Here is a 23,726-nt window from a genome sequence, read left to right as displayed (position 1 = left end):
CAGGGGCAGCACGGTTTCCCTCAGCCCCAAGTCCAGAGGCCTCACTTGCACGCACAGACTTCACTTGTCCTGAAGACCCTACAGTGCAGAGAGACAGCACCAACAGGCAGGAAACCCGGAGGCTTCCAATTCACGGACGGGGCATGTCTGTGACCTTCAGTCTTATCAAAAGCACAAGTATTTTATGACTTTTCTTGGGATTACAAGGCTGTGTATTTGTGTATGGTGCTTTTGCATACACTTGGGAATTTATAGTACTGTTGACATTCTCCAGCACTCAGACCTGCTGCATTCTTCTTCTGTTCCCCTAAGCATTGATTACTGCTAGCTGTCAGAAAGGAGGAACTGGTAAAAGGATATGTGGTCCGAATATGTCCACTCTTACATCCTGTTTACTCTGCTAGAACTACTGATATGATGAACCTTACTCATATCCTGAAGTGTTTTGGTGGGCTGTGCTGTAGCGTGCAGCACTTTGCAGAATACAGATTCCCGAGCCTAAAGAAATTATTAAACTTTCAACCAAGTAGCTTACATACAAAACAATGCACTTTTAAGTATCTCTGTGCCAGTGAGTTTCATTTTAGGAGCTCGATTCTCCCACGCTTTCTTGCACTGAGTAATACCTTGCTAAATGAGTAATCTGATTGTTCTGATTTCTCTTTCCATGATAGCAAGATTATTTACCGCCCCTTCAAACTAGATTTGAAAATATTTTCAAACCCCCAGTGAAAACAAACTGAAAAACCTGGGACTGTGGTTAGTTTGGATAAACAATGTAAGGAATTAAAGTATATTAACATGTAAGGCTGAAAATATATAGTCAATGTGCAAATTTTCATGGTCTCCACACAAAAATACTAAGGAAACCAGCTCAAATTTCTCCTTCATACCTTGTTTCATCTTCTGCTGAGTGGCTTGACCCCAGGTTGTTCAGGAATTTGTCACTTCTCTGAAAATAAGAGCGCTTGGTCTTGGTTGGGTGTAGTCACATGTATCGCTACTTACAGAGCTGGTTTAAGATACCTGTGTATTTAGATGGGTCAGATTTTCACGTGAATGTAAGAACTTTCTTACTCAGCCATTCCACAGAGTGAAGCAGTTGTATGGAGAACTGCTTCATTCGTGGGAGCTCCTATCAGCACTCCTGAACACCAGCACCTGTAAATCCTGAAAAGATCTTTTGTTCCTCACCGATCCAACATTGGAGTGCGCTGTCGTAGAGAGCCCGAGAACGAGAAGTTACTGTAAACCAAGTTAGAGGGACTTTCACTCTTCACTGGTACAAGTCTTCTACTCTGTTTATTTCATGTGTTTTCATGTATCCACGTATTTGGGTTCAGGATCATTGCTGTAACCTTTTGTCTTACATCTTGTACTGACTTTGTCCCTTCTGGGCTGATGCTACTGGTATGGCTGCAGCAAGAGCTTGTGCACCTCTGTTCACCTTAACACCGAGAAGTTTTCCATTTGTGGAAGTGTAGTGCTGTGGCTGCTCTGCTGAAGAGATCATTGAAGCTCATGGTGCTGTCCCTTCATTGCTGCTGGCACTTGTAATTTACTGCAAAATGATGCGATTTGGGGTTCTGTAATCTTTTCTTTAGTGTCAGGTATTGTCTTTGGTTGTGTTTTACACGGCAAGTATAGCTTAATAGGTAAGAGCTGGGGCTTTGAGCCGTATCCGAAATGTCTGTTTTATTAATTTCACACTCTCCTGCCCAAGTTAAATGAAAACTTTCATAATAATGAGTGCTTCAGAAGCACTGTCCAAAATGAGACCACCCTTTAAAGTTCAGTGGCATACAGGACTTGGACATGAAAACTAGTTCAAGCCTCAACACTTGTTCTCTATTTTCTTGAGAATTTCAGTTCTTGAGAGGCTTTTAACTTTATTCCTCCACTCAGAACATTCTCTTAGTTTGCTTAACTCATGCTACCATCTGTTGTTCAGCAACTACTTAGAGCCAAGACGGCTGATGGAGATCTGAGTTCTCTTAGATCAGCACTTGGCACTGCGAGGTTTTTCACAACCCAACAAGCAGTTCCAACAGCTGCATGCATGAATCACTTACGTTATAGTACCCTGCAGCACCCTGAAAGAATGGGTTGTGACAATCTGGTCAGATGTCACACAAGCAGAAGTGCTATGAACTGAGCGCCTTGGAAGGTGTGACATAAATTTCAGATCATTATTTTGATATTTAGTTTAATGTAATGTGCTCTAAAGTTTCATTACTGTTCAGAAAGCTTTGGGAATACCTAGATTGCACATAAGAATTTACCATGAATTACCAAAAAAATTCAGTAGGCTGGGCTGTGTTGTGTATTTGTTATAGCAAACTATTCTGACACAGTCCCTCCAGCATTTGATATTACTGAGAGACAGTTTGCCCCAGCAGTAGAACTGCTCTTCAATGCTTTTGAATCAATCTAAGTTTAAACCTGTCTCTAGCAGTATTTTATTTCAGTTTAGTCTGGTTTGCTGAGCTGTGGATACATTCTTAATTATGCTGTATGTTTACTGAAAGGCTTGCTATCATAGAACCACAGAATTGTCTAGTGGAAAAGACCTTTCAGGTAACTGAGTCCAACTGTTAACCTTCCACTGCCAAGGCCACCACTAAACCACGTCCCTAAGTGCCACAGCTACACGTCTTTTAAATCCCTCCAGGAACAGGGACTCAACCACTTCCCTGGGCAGCCTCTTCCAGTGTTCATGTACTGTTCTTCTGCAAACACCCCAAAACATCATCTCATTCAGAGATTAGCAAACTGCAAGAGTGCTTCTTTAAGGTTTGCGAGAGGCTAGTGTGGATTCCTTTTTGGCTTTGTAGCAGGCAGGTGATTGCACCAACACCAAGCCAAAGGGACTGGTGTAAATCAGTCCTGTGTCATTGGGCAAACTGAGCTACACAGCTGAGGATCTCACCCTGCGTGTAATTTGTGTTATGCTCTAGCACTGTCATTATTTGTTTAATGATAACCATTGCTTTGGCTGAGTATTTAACACACGGCCATTCACAGAAGAATTTATGGAGTCCATATGTTTGTATTTCACTTAGCTGCCTAAATAAGGGGGGAGGGAGCGATGTGGAGGTTATATTGTCTTGATTTTATATTGAAGCTGCATCTGCAGACTAGCTGGAGCCAAGCAGGGTAACTATAGGATGGGACAGGATCATCCAGGAATAGGGTGTTGAATCTTCTTGGGCAACTTCCACAGAGCTGCCTGGCAGGACTTCCCCCCGTTCCTCTTAGAAAATTACGTCAGTGGGGACCCGGGGGATAACGAGGGAAGGGCGCCAGAGATGGAAAGCCTCGGTGGTTCTGCAGAAGTAGGATGGGGAAGGACGTGATTAAGTCAGGTCTTGTGTTCCAAAGTGTTTAACCAATTTTGGCGAGTTGGATTGCAAGCCTTTCAGCCCACTAGAGAAGGGGATGAAATAGATCTCAGGATGTACAGGCTGCAGACTGAGGCAGTGAACTTGAGGATGCTGAAGAGGATTGGAGTTAGTTTCCCACATTTCGAAGAGTTCTTAAGAGTTCTTAAGAGTTTTAAAGAGAATTTGTAGATGTCTTCCATCAGCAATTTTCAGTTAATATATTATCATCAGAGATTTAACTCTGTAGATAACTGTGGATAGGTTAAACTTGATAGTTTATGCCACACTGGAAAAATAAGATACAGGGCAGAGACGTGGTCTGTTTTGCTTTCCCCAGGTTTCTTACATTTATCAGCTGAAAAAACATACAAATGTAGGGATGCCCTGGAACAGAAAGGGATGCGACAGCGAGGCATGACCAGATTATTTTTTTTTTTTTTAAAGCAACCATTCTGACTCCACTGAAGAAGCAAAAGTGTGTGACAAAAGACACTGGGCAGTTACCTCCTCTTCCTACTCTGCTGATTTCTAGTTGGGCTTCTGCAGCAGAATTCATATTAAAATTATCAATAGGAATAGGAAAGAATTTAAAAACTCAATGGGAGACACGTTCTTTTCTGTGGTTAGGCCAGTATTTCATGCCAAAATGCATCAATCAAGATTCTGTGAGGATGTGGGCTTACACAGACAATGTAAAGTGGTCCCACAGGTTTGGGTCCGATGACAAAATTCAACTCGCCCAGCTTCACTCCATCGAGGAACTGTTAGTATCCAAACCAAGATTTCATTGATGGAGTACAGTTTATACTGTAGCCCATCCCTGAAGTCAAATACTTGGGTGTCTTCAGTATTTTGTATCTCCCAGGAAAGTCCCCCCACGCAGACCAGCAGCAGGCCCAGTCCTGGCCCAGGCGGGAGGTGGTGGCCAGGACTTTCTCCGAGTCCGTGGGCCAGACCAGCTAGCGCTGATGGGAGAGGGAAGGGCTCCCCTACCCTACCCCCTCCTGCTCGTTAAACCTGCACTTGTCTGAGAGACCAAGGAAGGAGGGTCTTGCAGCTTCCTTCTACCATTGAAAATGGAGCTTGACTGTATATTGGCTCTCTGAAGTCTCCACAGCAGCCTGCATCCAGCATCAGGATGCCCAAGAGAAAAGAATTATTTAAAGAGGTATTATGTCAGTTCGTAACACACCTTCTAGAAGGGACTACAGACCAGAAACAGGCTAAGGTGGCGTGAAAAAGAAGGGAAAGCAGGTGAGGAGAGGTGGAAGGAATCCGTTGTTTCTTATCTGCTGGCAAGAGGCAGGGGAAGGAGGACAGTGTTACAAGGGAGAAGAATGAGAACTGGAATTCAGAAAAACTGACTAAAAAAAAGGTAGAGGGGACAGAACAGAGCAGCCTGGTGTCTACAGGTACCACCCAGCAATCTGTATCCAACCTCCGTGCAGCAGGGAAGTAAAAGCCCACCTCCATGTGCCAGCTTTTTTTTCTGCTCCCAGGAGAGGAGATCTGCGCTGCAGAAAAAAGACAGATGGCATTGCCATCGCCTGTGCTCCTGTGGGGGATTTTTCCAGATGGGGAGTTGGAAGCTTCTTTGTGCTGCTACAGCCTTCCTCTCCAGCAGCCCTCCGATGCTCGGGGCCTCCACCAGTCTGTGTCCCCGTATCATCTGCTGCTCAGGCATGTGCACACACGCAGCTCAGTACTGGGGAAATTTCAGCTGAACCCGTTAGAAAAATAGGTGTATTTCTATCTACGGTTTTCTTCATGTTTGAAAAGTATCCTTGTTGACTTTCCCTTTCTCGTCACAGATGCCTGTGTTTTTTCATTAGCAAGAGATTGCTAATAAAAGCCGAGTTACCAGCAGGGATCTGAGAAGAAAGTTGGCACAACTGTTTTGCAGAGAGGAACCCCAGACAGCACTGTGTCACTCACACACTGACTTCATCGGTCAAGCTCGGTGCTTTCCTACACTGTCAGGATACCTCTCCGACCTCTCACAAAGCACAGCCGTGACAGGTTTCTCAGAGTTACTTGGAAAACCACAGGGCAGCCCAGGAAGCATCACCCTGATCACAACTCAGTGAGCTGCTTACTAGGATTTAAAAAAAAAAAAAAAAAAAAAAATCCATTTTAAGTAACAACAGCCACCTTTGATCTCCCCTAAGAGCTGAGCACATGAGCACAGAAAGTAAAACTTTAGAAAGGTAATGTGATTTCAAGTTTTACAATCGAGTAAAGGGAGATAATAAGTTTAATCCTTTTATCTTAGTTACACATTAAATTTACAACCTCACCTGTGTCAATAAGTACATTTTGTTCTGCTTTCTTACACTTCCCTTCCTCTGCAACTTTCCAGTCTGCAGTTCCATCAAGTGACCTTGTTCTTTCCACTTTGTTTTTACTCAGTTTAATTTTATACTCACTACTGGACTGCCAGCAGGTATTCCTGTCTTCCTGTTTAATTTCCCCCAGTAATATCATAATAAGGAACAAGTGCAGCAGCTAAACACAGTATATGGAAAGTTAACTGTAGGCTGCAACCGCCTTAAGAAGAGGATCACTGTTTTTCATTATTAAAGTTCATTTAAGGGCTTATGTTTTGATCTTTCTGCACATCCATAAAGCCTTTCAAAATTGCCGGAGCAAGTTATTAAATACATTAGAGAAGGTCATTAGCTATTTAAAACCAAAAATCACTCGGCTGATGTGACATCTCCAGACCTGTGTACGGGAAAAGGTGTTGCAATTGTTCTCCAAAGTCAGATCAGCACTTCACCGAATTTAAAATAAAAAAGCCAGTTTCAGGGCAAGGAGCCTCTCCAGCGCAGACCCTGCCCTGAGCCGCGCCGGGGCTGCTGACGCGGGGCGCTGCCGACCCGGGGCAGCGCTGGGATTCGGTTCTGCCCGGAGACCGAAGTCAGACGGCGTTTGCAGCAGCCGTCGGCAAACTGGAAGCATGTGCTGACCCAGGGGGTACAGCTGCACAGCTCCGGGTGCAGGTCACCTTCCAGGAGCTGGCAGCTCCAGCCTGCACCAGCAACAATTTCTGAGTGACTTGTGTCAGACAGGTGAAAAACAACAACAACAACAACAACAAAAAAAAAAAAAAAAAAAAAAATCAAAGGAATCTATTTTGGGCGTGAAACCAGAAAGGAAAAGCTGCAACCACCAAAACTGAGCAGAGATGAAAGTGCCTGGTGGCGATGCTATTAGGATCCTTTGGCTGTTTCTGGAAGGGTGCACTGTTAACAGCACAAATCCCGATGCAAAGCACACATCATCCTTCACCTGAAAGAGTAATATCCCTCAGGGTCTTCTCTCCTAGTCGTGCCAGGAGGAAACGTGGAGTATCCAGCCTGCCTGCACCCATCTCAAGCAATGCAAGGGCAAGTGTTGGCATTCCTGCTTTAGAGGAATCCCGGTCAGTAAGTGACATTATACTAGAACACAATGTACTGTTCATATCCCTGAGTAAACTACTTGCAAAATTATACTGCAATAAAACATGCACAAACTCAACAAAGATACCTCCTTTGCTTAAAACGCTAAGTGCAGTGAACTTGGGAAGATGAGGGCCAATGACATAAAAGAAAATGAGAAAAAGGCAGGATTTGTACTATTGGTAACATCTCAATGCAAGGCTGGTGCTGAGTCACGTAGGCTGTAGGAAAACAGTAGATAGGTTGTGTCATTCTGGAAGCACAAATACATACCAGAGATGGTAGGAAAAAAAGAAAACCTCAAGAACTTCCTTCACTAAAGCACGTGCGCTCAAATCCAGGAGCTCAATCAGACCCAGACTGGCTGAGGCTCGCAGGGATTTCTGGAGGTTGTCGCGCCCGGCGCCCCTGCTCCACGCACGCTCCGCAGGGCTGTCCCAGCTGCCGCGCTTCAGTGAGGCGGAGGAGGAACAAGCGTTCCTGGATTTGGTGTTTTCCAAAACAGTATAATGGTTAAGCATGTATTTCATGATCAGTTTAATCCAGTTTTGATGAATTCCCAGGCACTGTGCTGAAGATCATGGATCACTGGGTTTTGGCCCGATACACGTTTTCTCAGTACTACACAAGAGTTTTCTGGCTAACAGCATCGGTACTGTAAGAACACAACAGCACAAGGAAATAGCGTGGTAGAGCTTACAAATAACTAAAAATCACAACATTTGGCGCAGGGATTGTGTCTCCTCTGTTTCTGCAAAGAATTTTCACTCTTTTACTCAATTATAGTATCTTCTGTGGGATAAAAGTTTATATTATTTTTAAAATGGGCAGAATTTGAGAGACCCTCAGAATTCAGAGCATACAGCAACTGCTGTCAGTGGTGTCATTATCTTCTTGAAACAAACCGATAAAGATGCAAAATACAAGCAGATACGTTAATATGACAGAAGACGTGAAGAAATAGAGAGGAGAAATTCATAAAAATGGAATATTAGCAGAGACCGGGGTTACATTTAACACAGAAGTTCATCAATTCCAGCTCTAGGGAAACAGGTAGTGAGCAGTAACATGCGGACAACCATGTGAAGCAGTGCTCCAGTGAAGGAGAAACCGAGAACTGAGCTACAAACACGAAAAACTACAGAGGGAAATAGTGTTTCCACATCCAAAGTCCTTGATCTGGTCGTCAAGAAAGAATCCACCATGCTCACAAAACCAGGATGGTGACCAACAGTTACCAAAAAAAAAAAAAAAAGGGGGAAAAAAAAAAAAAGGCAAAAAGTGACATGCAGGGACTACTGTAACAAAATGGTTTTGTTTAAAATAATTTCAGACACAGCAACTAGTCATCACCTGATTAGAATGCAACATATGTTCCATTAGACAGAGCTACCAAATGTCTGTACACTCAGCTGCACTGGGGATAATAAGCTCCCATTTGCTATAGGCACTGTGTGTTCTTTTCGTTTTACTTCTAGTGGCAATTAACCTCCCTGTTATTAAGAAAATTGAGCTGAAAGGGGAAGACAAACACTCATTTGCAACACTAAAGAAACAAGATCCTTTTACACTCACCCGTTTCTTCAAATGTGTTTTTACCTCTGAAGCGCTTTTAGATACTGTGAAATAAATCAAACCTTCCTCCTAAATTACCGTTTCCCAAACTTCTCTGGCAGAAAACAGAAAACCCACACAGCTCTCCAGGCACTTCACATGTGCGGGCTTCTCTTCTGCAACTCTCCCTCCTTGGATTTTGCATTCCCACTGTAGGTTGTGACCTCTCCTTCGGGACCACCAACCTAAATCCTGCTACTGGAGATAAAAATCTGACTTGGCATATGCTCTCTAAAAAAACGGGCATTTTCTCCGACAAACTTTTTTTAAAAACCTCACACACTAGGGAGTACGAAGAACACAGTACTCTTGTACAGAGCATTTAAATGCACCTAAGCGATCCAAAGTAGCAGACAAGAAAATTTGCCCCCAGTTAAAACAAAGATCATCCAATTCAACCAACCGAGGAAAGCTTTTACCCTCAAGCTTCCAAAAACTACTGTACTTTGTTTCTCAGGTGGAAAACTGGGAACAAACTCAAACGGCAGCCAACACACTGGAGGCCTGCGCGAGTGCAGCGCAGCAGCCGGGGCCCACGGAGTTACCTGCTGGGGGGGTGAGGGTGGGGGAAGGAAAACGAAGAGCGAGCAGTTCGTTTTATTGTGGGGGGTGAGGGGTCACAGTTCATGCAGAGTTGGGAATACTGTAAACCACAGTGATCTTCACCCAGGCGAAAGGGAGCGCGGCCTGCCCCACCCCAATGGGATTGTAGCGGAGGTTTTAGTTACACAAGAGAGCATAAAACGGAATTTGCGGAATTACCTGGCTTCTGCCAACGCCTCGTAACCCCAACAGCACCAGCACCTGTGTGTTTCGACCAGTGCCCAGTTGGCCTCGTCTTCTGCCTGTGCTCAGAGGCACACCGAGAACTGCCCGTTATTTGCTCTTGCAAAGGTTTTTTGTTTTTTGTTTTTTTTTTTTTTTTTTTCCCGTTTTTCTCCCAATCTGAGTTTATAACCAAGTTCCTGGGCCGGAACATACGTACACTCCCAGTGCTCTGCACTTGGGATGCACCATCTCTGCTGCAACGTACAACACCAGAGCAAGGTGACACTTTTCAATGCCAGAAGGAAGAATGAGGAGGTTGGGGCTGCAGAGATAGAAAAGTTTTGGCTTATTGAAATAACAAAGCTAAAGAAACGTGCAAGATTTAAGCAGGCTCTGTGTATAAGGTACACAAGCAATCCGAGGTGAACGACAGTCAGGGCACAGACTTTTGCGATAGGATTTAAATCAGAATTTCAAGAACACATTTTATGTTTGCAGGCAGACAGCTGTAACACCGGCAACCATTCAGTTGTAGACAACAGGCAAGGTGTTTCGAATAGTCCCAGGCAAAATGAGGGAAAATATCCAGAATACCCTGCATTCAGGTATGGCCCTCTCCCAGCTCACTGCTGCCAACAATACTAAGATTTCCAGACTTTTAGGGCAGTTTTGTTTAAGTTCCATTTTATATACGGGAATTAAACCAAAAATCCATTAGCAACAACTGGCAGAAAACTACTGTCCTGAGACATAATCGACCTCAACAGAACAACCCGATCCGTGTCTGCTCCTGCATTTGAAAGACCAGCTCTTCCTGGGGCAGATTACGGCAACCTTTGCCCACTGGTGTTGCCGGTATTTGGATGTACGATGTGGGTTAGTTCGGAACTTGTCGGGGCTTGCAAACTTGCAGGAGAGTTCTCTGGGCTTCGTCCCTGGGCTGGCTGGAAACGCCAAGGAAGGAGAGCAGTGAGGAGATGGGCCTTGCAGGATGGGACAAGCTGCCCAGCATCCGTCTCTACAGAGACCCCGAGCCCTTCTTTTGCCTCTCCTCCTTGCATAAAACGTGCAGGGAATTGTGCTGGGAATTAGAGCTTATTTCCTTCAACCGAAAAATGTTTGGGATGTGTAATGGCTTACTACAGTTGCAACTTCTGTGCTTAGTTTGAAGGATACTGCAGTTGTTCTTGGACGTTCTTCTATTTTTCTCTGTAATCCTGTTTGAAAAAGGACGTTCCAGCCTTGTATAACCACCTCCTAGAAGCAATTAATATTAGTCCCTAGCAAGGAAACGCAATATTGTATATTGTACACTGGCCCGAGCGACTGGAATAGAAATACCTTTTAAGATTAGGGCCTCAGTAACACAATCTCACTGGCATCAGGAGGACAGCAAAACGAGGCCTGTCCTCATTCACCTCAAGACAAACTATTTCTGGCACAGAGTGTATTTCTTTTAACAAACATTTTCCAAAATTATCTTTGCATAACGATCAGCACAGAGATGAAACAACTGAGGAGGGGCAGAAAAGCCAAACTCCCTCAGTGTTACGCTTCTCAAACCCAAGAAACTGGAGCAGTTGTTGCATTTCTACAAATTCAGAAGGCTCCTACCACAAGAAATAAGAACCTAACTTGTCAAAGCAGTTTTTATTTAAGTACTGGAGGGAAACTTTCATATAATGAGTAAAAATACTAGTTGAATGTTGTTTTTAAAAAAAAAAAAAAAGTCAAGATGATGGGCTCTCTGTGCAAACACAGCAGTTTCTGATGGAAAGGGGAAGCGAGGGTTTTCATATCATACTCCCCTTTCAAATAAAAAAATTAAATGCTAGTTAACTGCAGTACACGTCATCATTTTTTATACAGTCAAGAGAATGAAAAACAAACAAACAAACAAAGCAATCTAAGAGAACGCAACCTACAGTGGAATAAATTCATTCGCAGCAGAGACAGAGTAAGACTGCTTTTATGAAAATTACAAAGAAACATGATACAACAAAAATAGGGTGTGGGGAATTTTCCACTAAGATTAAAAATGAAAAACAAAAAAAAATTTCACTTTTTGAACACCATTATTATTCAAACACATATGAAGTTTCAACCTAGTTTTTTTCTTATACATGGGAAACACTGTTAAAGTGGATCTCCAAGAGTGAGAAGGCACCAGGAACTGTTGGCTGATACCTTTAACGCACACTCAGGAAAGAAGAAATGATCTGGCATGATGCAAAAATTCATTAAGTGTTTATATATATTCATATATCTTTTAATAAAAAAAAAAAAAAAAAAAAGCGGCAACAAGTCATTACTTCAGTGCCCAAATGTACTTTTGTCTGGCTGACTCGCTCAATAAGATGATGCTCACTTAGACCTGTCTGGTATTTTTAAACAGTGGTGAAAGTGGGTGATTTTGCATTGCGGCATTTCATATTAGATTGGTAAATCAAGCGTTTTCTAGGTTCTGAGAAGCCAATCCTATGAAGTATTCCTAAACTGTGTGCAAATGGAATAATTAAATGCACTGTCTAGAACGGAATACTCATCTGTACGATGTGGAAATTCCACTGGATTCAGTTTGATATGTAATGTCTTGTAGCAGATGTTATAACAAAAATAACTTTTGCTTTTTGATTTACCTCACTGAGGCCATTAATGCTGTTCCTATAGTTGGTTTTCTGGAGTTGGATGACACTTCACTGCTGTCCAAAATGAGTTTGAACCTTAACCCTCCAGAGTTTGTTCACTTTGTTGCTTATATTATTGCACTAGCTACTAAAGTCTTATATCTTCCTATATAAATCTAATTGTTCAGAGTGCAGATTCTATATTTAGATAATGAACTGTATGAAATAAATAAAATAAGGGGATTTTCTGGTCAGAGTTGCTGATATGTTGAATACCTTAATTATTTCTAAAGTAAACAGTTTTGGTGTATATTCTTAAAAACCTACGGTCATTCAGCATAAAAGCCTTGACATAATACTTTAAGAATGGATTTGTTTTCCTTCTCAAAAATGCATCAAAGAATTGTTTTAAATACAGAATCTGTGAGGCTTCCTACAAATTCATCTAAATTGTAATACAAACACAGTTTGTAATTCAGATAATATAGAAAGTTCTCTAGTGTCCATTGAAGTAAGGTCCCCAAAATGCAGTCTGTTTTGTTTCTGAATGGGAAAACATGGCAAAACGTTAAGCGGTTCCACTGGCTGAATAGGAGAACTGAGGAAAATGAGGTCTTCTCTCGTTATCTACACAATCCATGCTGTCATCTGAAAAATGAAAAAAAAAAAAAAAAAAAACAAACCCCAAAATAATAGACAACATTTGCTACCTTTTTTGCTTTTAAGTGAACAAACAACAAGACAATGCACGGTAAAGTTATTTCAGAAAACTTCACTGTTGTCTTTTTCTTCCACAATTTGAAAGGGCAAAGAAACAGGAACTCGTAAATCTCACCGCATTCCGTGGGCATCACAGGGGATCCTGACTGTTGTATGTCAACAGTTTTTCGGATGTCCATTTAAAACTGCCAGAAGCTGCACTGCTTAAATCTGAATTTCTGTCAATTGCTATTTCAGAGCATTAAACGTGCTCAGTTACCACCAAAATAAAATATATTTGGATTGACTATGGACATTAGCCCACGCTCAGCTGATTGCTTGCTTATACACAGTGTGTGTGCAGATGTACCCATGCAGTACTCATGAACAGAATTCTTTTCTAATGGGAATGTGCAGACTTGGAAAAGACACCACTGCAAGTAACTTCACTGTCTTCTAAAACAGGTTTTTCGTTTCCCGAACTGGAAAGACATGTGGAAAGTCTCACATCAATTTACCAACCTCTTGGTCAAACACATACACGGGGAAACCAGCAAGTTTAAACTGATGCTTTTTCACATGGTCAAAAGAGACCAGGTAACACTGCAGCAAATTCTTTCTGGTGGTCTGGAGAACACAGTGGGAAACATTTGGGAAAACTTTACCTTGGTCAGGAGGAGTGATTGTTATCATCTGTGCTGTGAATTCTTCATCAAAGTATCTTGTATCTGTTTCAGATGTAACTTGTGGCTTAAACAGAGGTACAAGCTATGAAAAGCAAAAAAAAAAAAAAAAAAAATTTGCAGGTTCTTGCAGTACTGTTTGAAACACGTAAACTATGAAATAGAGTTATAAGCTACAGCGCCTCCTCCTACGCTCCTAAAATGTTTAAAAAATGGTAGTTCATACAGAAGGAACCATAGACAATAAAAATATCTATTTAGGTGTGCACTTCCTATTTATGGGGCGTTTTGTCTCTAGGATTTAATTGCACAAAGAAAAACCTAGAATCCTAACATTTCTTCAGGTAATAAATAACATGCTTACAAACGTTTAAAAATAACAGGGTACACTGGTTCCCCACTTAACGACACGGGGATTGCCAACTGCACCCTAAGTCACATTTACGCTCGAGGAGGATGAAAATGAGTAAGACGCTTAGTGGTACCACAAGGGTCGAAATGCCCACAAAAGCACTGCAGCCGCGGAGCTGCCGTGCCCACGCAGCTCCGGCTGCCACCGTGCCGCGGGTCTGAGCAGCGATTCGGCCTCCGCGCTGCCGGGCCCCAAGAGCTCTTTGGTATCAGCCCCGCAAAACCCGCAGCGCCTACGAAACGCCCGGGCACGCTTAGCAGTGCGCACCCTCCCCCTTGCTGCACCACCAGCTGCGCTGTTTGGGTGCCAGCGGTGACGCTCGCTGGGGCGGACGGGCCGGAGCTCTGGCGAGGGGAACTCCAGCTGGAGCGGAGCCGCTGGCCGGGGGAGCGGCGCCTGGGGCGGGGGGCGCGCACGGGCGCCCGCGGTTGGAACACGGGCGATTCCGGCGGGCGGCGGCGCTGGGGTTCAGGCCCCCCCGCTCACCTCCCCGCCGCCCCGCGAGCAGAACGTCGGCACGGTTCTCAGCCCGCCCACGGGGGGGACACGCCGTGGCTCTCCGCGCTGGGCTTCGGTTCTCCCACCCCCCCGGGGTGGGGGGGGGGGGGGGTGGGGGGGTTAAGCGTGGCCACCTTTTAATAGCACTGAGCCACACCAGGCAACAATGTAGGAGCGTGATGGAGGAAGCCCACGGGTCCCCATCTCGGGCTGCAGGGGAAGGGTCACCGCTCAGTTGCTCCAACTGGAATTAAGCGGTGACCCCGAGACCTGCCCTTCTGCTCTTACCGTAAGAACGACACTGACAGGAATCGCTACTTGGAAAATATCAGCAAATCAGGAATGTACAAAACACCTCTTCCCCACCCCCAGCTTTTCCTCCAGCTTAGATCTGAAGAATCATTCGCTTGGCAAGTTGGTAAATAAGAAAGCACTTGCTTCGAGCTCCCTGTCGCCAGGATCATCTTTCTGATCTGTTTTGAGAGCACCTAACAGTGCTGTCCTGTCTCACAAACAACAATCCAATGAAGCGACCTCATTTTCAATGTAGACTTTAAGAAATCTCATCTACACATACGCTAGTGTTTCTGAGCACAAAGAAATAGTTACTGTTTAAAATCAATCTTTAAAATTAAGGAACATAAAAGTTCCGCTTATTATAAGAGGGTACAATTAGAGGATACATTCATCATCTTTTTTTTTTAATTACTAATGATCTTCTGTGCCCAAGGATGGCTTAAAGGAGCCTGGCAAATGTTCCTGTCGAAAAAAAAAATTAGGTCCTTAGAAGTGGTCTTTATGTCCTGAATTTAAAAAGGAAAAGGAAACAGGATATCCCAGAGTCACAAGTCACTCTGAGCCTTACAGTCCTCCTGAGGCTACCGAAGAGGGAATGCTTCACATTTTAATGTTAATAACACTATTCCAAATCAAGTCACACCAACAAATCGTATGTAAAACCCCTGCTGAGGAAGAGCAGTCTCTCCTTCACGTTTTAGCTCTATTCTCTTTCTCCTTACAGCAGTTTTCTGCCCACTCCTTCAAGTGAACCTTGGTTTGTTTTTGACAAGCCGTGCGTGCCCGTGTGGGTGAAGTTCTGTCTGTCCTTTTAAGCTCACGGCGCTTTTGGCACTCGCGATGCTCCCAGTGGCTCTCGCTCGCTGCGTGGGGCACAGAGTGATTTAGGTCCTGAACTATGCACAGCAGAGCGACTCGGAGCAGCAATCCCAAGTCAGACCACACGTGTAATGGCCTGTATCATTTCCCTTTATTTTAGTATCTGTTAAAAGCAACGTGAGACAGATTACGAGGCACCCATGAGACAGTTTCCCCCCCTTCAGTTGTCAAATTCAGGACATTAAGCTGGAAACAGAGGGGGAACCACAGAAAGCTCTAACACTGACTTTACCAAGCAAATATGTTGCTTTACTGAAAAGCTGTCCCTGCAATAGCTCTGCAGTTCCATCGGCAGAGAAGTGCCACCTGTAGCCTCCCACTGCTGCAGACCAGCGTGGTGCCCACAGGCTTCTCTTGGTTTAAGAGACAAAGACGACCAGGAAAAAAACCAAAAGTGAATAAAATCTTATGGCGTGTGTTTCGCTTGTGGGTGGGCAAAATACTGCAAATTAAATCGTCCCTTTCTTTGCACCTGAGACAAATAACAACACTCTTCCAGGAGAGTCTAATGAATATTTTAAATTCTTGGGACAACCCCAGTTATTCCAGACTCCTTATAATTCAAAGCAAGGCTGTATTTCCAACAAGCTTAATTACAAAGTAAGTGTTCTCGATTACTCCAAGCCTATATTCATAAACTTATTCACCATTATCTGGAGATAGTGGGTAACCCAGCCTAGCATATGAACACCTCTAGGCAGCTGACAAAATTCAGCTTTTATCTATGAGACTGCATTTCAGGTAAACGCTGCAAGCTCCTCTTCGGCCCACCCAGAACATGGGCAGCAATTACTCACAGGGTTTTAGAAATCTCCTCAGTTGCACAGCATGGCTATTTGAGACGCACACGCTCACGAGACAGGAGCTAACTGGAATCTAGGCTCCTCGGGTATGCCAAGGTCAGAAATAGTCCGAATTAGCACACTTGTCTTGCCAAAATATGTAACATTTGGAATTTCCTGGTAGTTTCCACAACAATCTGAGTCAGGACTACGATGGGACAATTTATGAAGACTTTCTCAGTTCTACAGATAACTAAACTGCCTCCAGCTTGTGGGATATCTCGTCCATTCAAGGAAGTGGGACTACCATCAGATAACTTCTCTGAAGACATCTCAGCTCTGTTATCAACTTTTTACTTTAAACTTTGAAAAAATAACCAAAGCCTCAAGTATTCAGCTAGTTAGCTGGGTGAAAATGGAGACAATCTCCCGTTTAGAACAATAAATCACATATACTTTTTACATTATACTGAATAAACTTGACGCAACTCCCTCCTGCCCTCATGACTGCATGCAGCTCTCAAGGGATGCTTTGACAGGACAGAAGCCTACGCTCTATCTACACTTTCAAGGCACAAGACCTTATTTTATGATTTTTCAGTTCCCTTTAGCCACACCAGTCTGTGAGGAAGTGAAAGAAGAGAAGGAAACAGAGCGCTCTTTGTAATTGTAGACAGGCACGGGACAATTCTCCCACTATGGTATGGAAACTAGGGGTGTAATGCTCTATTTTTTTTAAGAATACAAACATTGCTAACAGATCACTGCATTAGTTTTAAGTATTAAAACTTGGTTTCTGCTAAGTTTCTTACCTGCTCCCACCAACTGGAGGGTGAACTAAACTGTTTAGAGATCGAATGAGATCTTATTATCACAAGGAGCTGCAGGGGGAAGGAGCGAGACCAGGAAAGGCTGGAATTGAGTGAAATCATGTGGCACCAGTAGACGGGCGCCTTGAATCAGCACACCCATGTTTTAGTTAGCTGCACTTCATGTCAGCGTTACAGAAAATGTGGCTGGTGAGAATCAAATGGAAGAGGACAAGAGCAGATCACCCTGAGCATGAAGCAGGGCGTCTTGGAGGAATGGAGTAAGTTATCCATGAATGAAGGGGCAACAAGGCACAGAAAACTGCTGAGACACACTCATACGGAAAGGGCCGGGCTCCTGACTCCAGTGGCTGCCTGGAAACCCTACGAACTCAGTGGGTCTCAGGGGAAACCAGTGAGGAACACCATAAAGTACAGACACTTCACATCAGCCCTCTGTCACCAAAAAAAAAAAATAAAAAATAGTATTAGGCTTAAATTGATGTAAAAACCTACACTTCTCTGCACTTGCCTATTCAGTCTAATTTCATCATTCAAGACAGGAAAAACGCAAAGGGAACAAACAGCCCAGCTTCCACTACTGCTTCTAGAAGTTTTGCTTCAGATGCTCAGGAATGAGCAACAACTCCTGGGCTCGCAAGGGATACGTCAGTTGATAGCAAGGAATGGCAGCAAGAATTCACAGAAAAGGCAATCTTAAAAGCTATATACTCTCTAAATTTGGGAATTATTCTGGCTACATCCTATTTATTCAGCCACAAAACCAAGTCTCATTGAGAGATACTCCTCTCAATGCAAAAAAAAAGCTTTGGCTCAAAAGTAACCCAACCACAGTATTTTAAGAAACAGGAAGCAACTTAGCCTTGTTAAAAACAACTGCAAACCTCTTCCGTGGAGGGCTTCTGTGTACCTTACAGAGGGCAACAACATTTGAAACATTCAGTATATCCACAGCTACAATTCACCTTGGGAGAACAGGTGTATAAAGTACCTTTTTCTCGTATACATCTTGCCAAACAATGCCAGCAAAGAATTTGTGCTGCATAATCTCCTTGGCATCATCAGGACCACCACCTAACCTGTTTGGGGCAAGAGAAGTAGTTAAATGTTTGAGTACAGTAATTTTTCTCATACATTTTTTATTAAATGGTAGTGAAGAAATTCTGAGTTTACATAATACATTTGGGAGTAGTTCTAGCATTTATTTCATATGTGTTTTTTGTGCAAGGGCTGCAGGATAGTTTATTTTAGGCTTCAACACAGTTCCACTAAAAGACTTGAAAACATGTTAACGAATAGAATGAAATAAAGGTCTCCAACAAACAAAGCTGGGGGAAAAAAACCAAAATAAAATACACCTGCCCTTCAGAAAAGACGCTGTCCTAGGGACCACAGCAGATCCTGCAGGTAAAAGGTCTGAGCCACACACCCTTCTCTCTTTCTAAATTAACAAGTGACTACCCCTGACAATTTTCTAGAGCAGAGTGATGCCAACAGTAAAACTGAATTTGATTTTGAAGCGTAAGAGAGGCAAGGATTTTTGAGACAAACTGATTTATGCAACCTGATTTGAATTTCCACTAAAGCAAACAGTTGACAACTGCAGTGATAATACCATGTTGTATGCAAATCCTTCCTCCTTGGATTCACGAAAGCACAAAGGGTGTTCTATTGACTTAAGGTATATCAAGATAAAGCACTATTATTCCAAAATAAAACTGTCCAGACAGCTTATAGATGCAATCAGTTTAGTTGCAGTCTTGAGCTAACAGATGCTTAAATTTTGCTGTGGAGGTTAAAATGTTCTCTAAAAGACTGAACCACGTCTGCAAGCAAAGGCATGCACTGAGAAAACAAAACACATACTGAATAATCAGCAGGAGACTTACTTTCATGTAACAAGGTTAAGGTGACGCTCAGGATTTTAAGCACAAGAGGTGCCACTGGGTTTGTCCAGGCTGACCTCTAGTATCCGCCTGTTCTCAGATTCTTGGTGCCACTGGCAAACCGAGATATTATCCCTATTTTAAGAGCTTAGAACACGGGTTCTACACGACCAAGGCTAGAGCAATACTGCTACAGAAAAAAGGGCCAAGGACTCTTCTCTGCACGTGAAGCCAAGCTGCCTGGTGAGGCCTCCGCCGTGCTGTGCAGCAAGCGGCCCTGAATCTCCTCTGGGCCACACGCAGTAACCCTGAGGCGCCAGTACACGACTATTTGGGGACAGAGAGGAGGGGTTTTGATTCAAAATATGAGACATAGTGTGAAGGCTGTGCTAAAGCCCATCGAGTGGTATTTTTACAGCTTGAGACTGCGCTGCACGCTCTGGGATGTAGCTGGAAGGCACAACGCGACTGGGACAGTGCTGGATGATCGTTCAGCACAGAGGAGTCAAATACAGTGACAGGTTGTCCATACTGCTGACCCGGAATGGATCCTGGCTTGTGCAACCTCCTCAGCCTTGCCCAAGCGCTGTCTTCAGAGAACACGAGCTGGCAGAGGCCACAGCTGTGGAGACCAAGCCGCACAAGTGCCCGGCAGCTCAGAGTCCATGCTTGCTCCCTGGACCTCTTCCATTTAGTGGCACAGCAACCCAAGGAGTTTGCTCCTTCACGTTTCTTCAGGAAATGTGCAATGGAAGAGGGAACGGCTCCCCAGTTTTCCAGTAGCAAAGCACTGGGTGATGCTCTCCTTCCCCGGGTGAGCTCGAAGACCAAGCCTAAATTCACCATCGAGCCCCACAGGCCAAACCAAGCCAGGCGATGGCTCTTCCCATCTGCCTGGCAGCACATGATACAGCTGCAGAGCAGCCTGGAACAGAGACAAACTCCAGGGCAGCCTGGGAAGAGACAAAGTCTGTGAGTAATCATCTCTCGGCTGGCTCCCCACAGGTCCAGAGGCTTTGCCAAGTCTCTGCCAGGCTCCTTGTTGCTTCCCCAGCGCAGATGATGATGGCTGGTGAAAAAGAGGGTGGAGCTGATCCTCGTTATCCACAGATGTCAGACTGCACTTCTGCACAGCAGTTCAGGAGTGACTATGAGCTAAGAAGAATCTGAATCGTGTTTTGCAGAAACATACAGGAAGGCTGGCTGGCTGCAGCCATGTACGAGTGCTTTGGAGAATATGTTATCTAATGCGAGCCTTTGTTCCATGAAGGGCAAACACATACTCAGGGAAATGCCAAGAAAAACCCCAGATGTTTTACTTGCCTTCTAAAAAGCTATACTATTAAACAAATCCATTCAAAGTGAATGGGAAAAACGATAGAAAATTCCTATTTTGGATATGGACTTATTCCAAAATACACTCTTGTTTTTCAGAATTATTATTAAAGGACCTTCTCTCAAGGAGAACAAAATTAAATCAGCATCTAATGCAAAAATCATGGTTAGGCACCACTGAGAACTGAAAGAGCCGCAGGTTTGTCTTTCATAAGGACATGCAACAACTGAAGAAAAGTGTAGCAGGAATAAAGTCTTTAAAAGATTCTTGTACAGTAAGGGTGAACTCTGTGCACTTCAGTCTTCAGACAGAACCAAAAATAGTATAAATAGTACTTGAAAAGAAAAAGCGACTGAGACTTACCGTATACAAAGAAATGTAACAGAAAGTGTACAGGCCAAAAAGCAATTAAAGAAAAAACACAATAATCCCCTTAAAGCCTAAACTTCTGTCTAAACTGATCTTAAAAAATACCTGCCAAACAATTCTGGTTATTTATTTAATTTCCATCTCTATTTGAGAGCCTTTGTTTCCGTATTTCAGATAAATCCCAAGGAGAAAATCTGTTAATCAAGTACAACATCAATATTCAACTGAAACAATTTCCACATTTTTAATTTTTTATGACACTGAGTATTGCTTGCAAGTCCCTTTAATCATTTAATGACAAATGTCTGTGATCCACAAATCAAGGGCAATCAGCTATCACAAGTAAATCATGCGCAAATATTTTTTAAAATTTATGTGCTGTAATTTTTATATATATAAAAATATAAATATAGTGCATAAACACAGTCAACGGTGAAAGTAGTATTATCGCAGGCCAGAAGTTTGCAATTACTGGATCACAGGAAAAATATTGTTTCTCTACTTGTCCATGTAAAAGTAAAGAGTGCTCAGCACCCAGGTCCATTTCCAGCTCTTTCAGAAAAAACCCACAGACTTCTAGTTTTATAGTTAAAAAGTTTCTACAGTAAGGACAGCCATGCTGCAACGCAGGAACGCGGGCAGCAACCTCGAGTAATCCCATTCATAAACTCGTGCTTCACCACATTAGGAGCCACAGTACAGGTCCTGACTGTGAACAAATTCTCACCTGCACAAACTGCCATACTTTTAGGTGACAGATTTCTGCTGTTTGCAGATGTGTGCGTGCACCATCCTCATCTGAGGAGATGGACACGGTTTTAGGCACCACTTTTGTTCCCGTTTTGTCTTCACGTGATTTTTCTGACTCCCTCCCTGCCCCTAAACCTGCTTCTACAACAGTGCAAGCATCCCCACCACCAGGCTCAAGAAAAATCAGCTCAGCAAAGCTACTGGTGTTCACCAGCTCAGAGCACATGGATGCGTATTTCTCCTTCTCTTGTTACCATCAGGAAGGAGACAAGTGACTGATTTTAATACAGCCCTTACTTCAGAGGCCTCTGACAGCCACAGGGAAGGGTTTAGGGACTGCATCTATATCACTTCCCTGTGACTGGCACTATCAGCACGGAGAAGCTCTGGCTGCCTTTGGGAACAGCACGATCTGATTACTTCAGATTTGGAAGGAAAAGGCAACATTTTTCCCAAAGCCCTGTCTACACACAGAGTCTTTGGGAACTTTCCTGCTCAGAGATTAAGACTTTTGGAAAGCCTAATGCAACTCCTAGCTCTTGGTGGAGTTTTACTTCCCCACTTCTTCATTAAACACATGCTTGCAACACAAACATAGTGGATCCACTATGAGCTCCCACTCCTCAACGTTAGTAACCACAGAGGAGTCACGTTTGAGGATGCTGAGGCTTGGGAAGTCTCTAAACTACCGATTTCTAGAAAGCTGGGGGGAAAAAAAAAAAAATCTCTTTAAAAGTTGCCTTTTATGTTTTCCTCAGTTTCAATTTAGATCTTTTATGGGTGAACTGCATGAGTTTGTTCAAACTTGTTCCGAATGGCTTTGGTCTGAACTGATTTAGACTAAAATTACCATACACAAGAGCTGTATCTCAGCCAACCTCCAAGCACCCAGTAAAATATGTATGAAGACTTGAAGAGCGCTCTACAGTTCAAGTGATACCCAAGACACTGGAGTTGTCTGGAGATGAGTAACAAAAGTGTTTCTAAGAGACACAAATTTCAGAGCAAACATAAGGCACTCGTCATGTGTGGTTTCAAAACTCTGGCTGCCCACAAGGCATGAAGCCTGCTGCCTACGAGGACCAGCTATTCAAGGTTAGCTCCTCCTGCCCGCCACCAGCTAGCCAGCATCACCTCCGGGCCCCTGCACTTTCACAGGTCGCAGTCTCCACAGTCAGAGAAAGCATAATGCAAGTTAAGAGCTTTGCTGTTTTATGTGTGAAAAAAACGCTGACTACCTCCTTCCATTTGATATATATCACAAAGCAGCAAAGGAGAATTTCAGGTCATGTGAAAGGAAATATTTACAGAATAGATTTTTTCCTTCTTAGGAAAATGAGGGTTCACATTACAAGATTAATAAACTTATATCAATCCCAAAAGAAACTTCAAAATTCCTTTTCTCTTACAAAGTGGATTTTATATGACCAAATTTAGAAAACAGGCATGATTAAAAGCAGAATGCAATTTATTGTTCTTCAATTTTCCCCATGTGCCTGTGGGCTTGAAATGGAACTGGTATTGCTAAATGCAGAGCGCTAAGACTGCTTCTTACCAGCTCAGCTGGAGCAGGTAATTTTTAAGATTTAATTCCCTGACGCAGGTCACAATTCCCTAGCTCCTTGATATTTAACTTAAAATATCCTTGCCACTGAGCCTCGTTATATCAACCTTTTTTGCTGTTGGGGTTTTTCTAAGGATTTTGCAGGAAGGGACACCACCTCCCAGTTTAATTTTTCTCATGGTTTCAGCTGTCTCCACCATCCCACTCTTAAGTTCATCAGCAGTTACTAACTGCCGCCAATTCCGATGTTTTCTGCCACAGACATCATGATGACACCAACTTCTGTCCATCCCTGGGCTTTGTGGAAGAGGAGATCTCTGCTGAATTACACAGGAGTTCCCCAAAGCATCATCAATGGGCTAAAGTCAACCAAGCTAGTGCACATTATTTCACTTTTCACTGAGTGTATTTTTGTAGCTATCTGGCTGTTTTTCTTCAATATGGCTTCATGAATTCACTATGAGTCAGCTACCAAGTATGCCAGGCGCCCACCCCAGCACACGGACCACACAGTAAAAAAACCCATAAAACTACAAGGCCAACACTCAGGACTTCTACCCCTAGTACTTCCAGCTACGTTCTCCACATTGCCTGAAACGGCACGAAGCACAGGGATTTGCAGAATCACAACTTCAGTTAGAAAGTCTGGTGAACGGGTGATTGGTGAGAAACCAGTATTTAAGAACAGTCCATGATCCAAAAAGCCTGGGAAGCACCAGTGTAATTAGCAAGCTGCAGGCATGTGTGCAGGCTTGTCTAGTCTATAGTTATTTCTATCAGCAGCATGAAAATCATCTGTCCAACAGATCAGAGCATCGTTGGTTCCAAGCCGGCAGAAGATACATGTGAAGAAGTGGCTATTTGTATAAAATGAGCATATTGTAGAGTAATTATTGGCATTGGGAA

At 43.4% G+C, this 23,726-nt stretch overlaps 1 protein-coding gene across 5 annotated transcripts in view; it reads right to left on the bottom strand.

The window, feature by feature from the left end:
* Positions 1–9,584: 9,584 nt before the first annotated feature.
* Positions 9,585–23,726, bottom strand: part of AKT1 (AKT serine/threonine kinase 1) — a 75,960-nt gene continuing 61,818 nt past the window's right edge. For all 5 annotated transcript variants that reach the window (XM_032981658.2, XM_042799040.1, XM_042799039.1 and 2 more), the window contains 3 exons: positions 17,907–17,994; positions 13,200–13,302; positions 9,585–12,483 (listed from right to left, as the gene is read on the bottom strand). In XM_032981658.2, coding sequence (XP_032837549.1) covers positions 12,404–12,483; positions 13,200–13,302; positions 17,907–17,994 — 271 coding nt within the window. In that variant the 3' untranslated portion in view covers positions 9,585–12,403. The remainder of the gene's footprint in view (positions 12,484–13,199; positions 13,303–17,906; positions 17,995–23,726) is intronic.

This window comes from Tyto alba, unplaced genomic scaffold (assembly GCF_018691265.1).
Source record: "Tyto alba isolate M040663 unplaced genomic scaffold, T.alba_DEE_v4.0 Super-Scaffold_29, whole genome shotgun sequence".
NCBI classification, from domain to species: Eukaryota; Metazoa; Chordata; class Aves; order Strigiformes; family Tytonidae; genus Tyto; species Tyto alba.
This window is presented reverse-complemented; position numbering and strand designations above follow the sequence as displayed.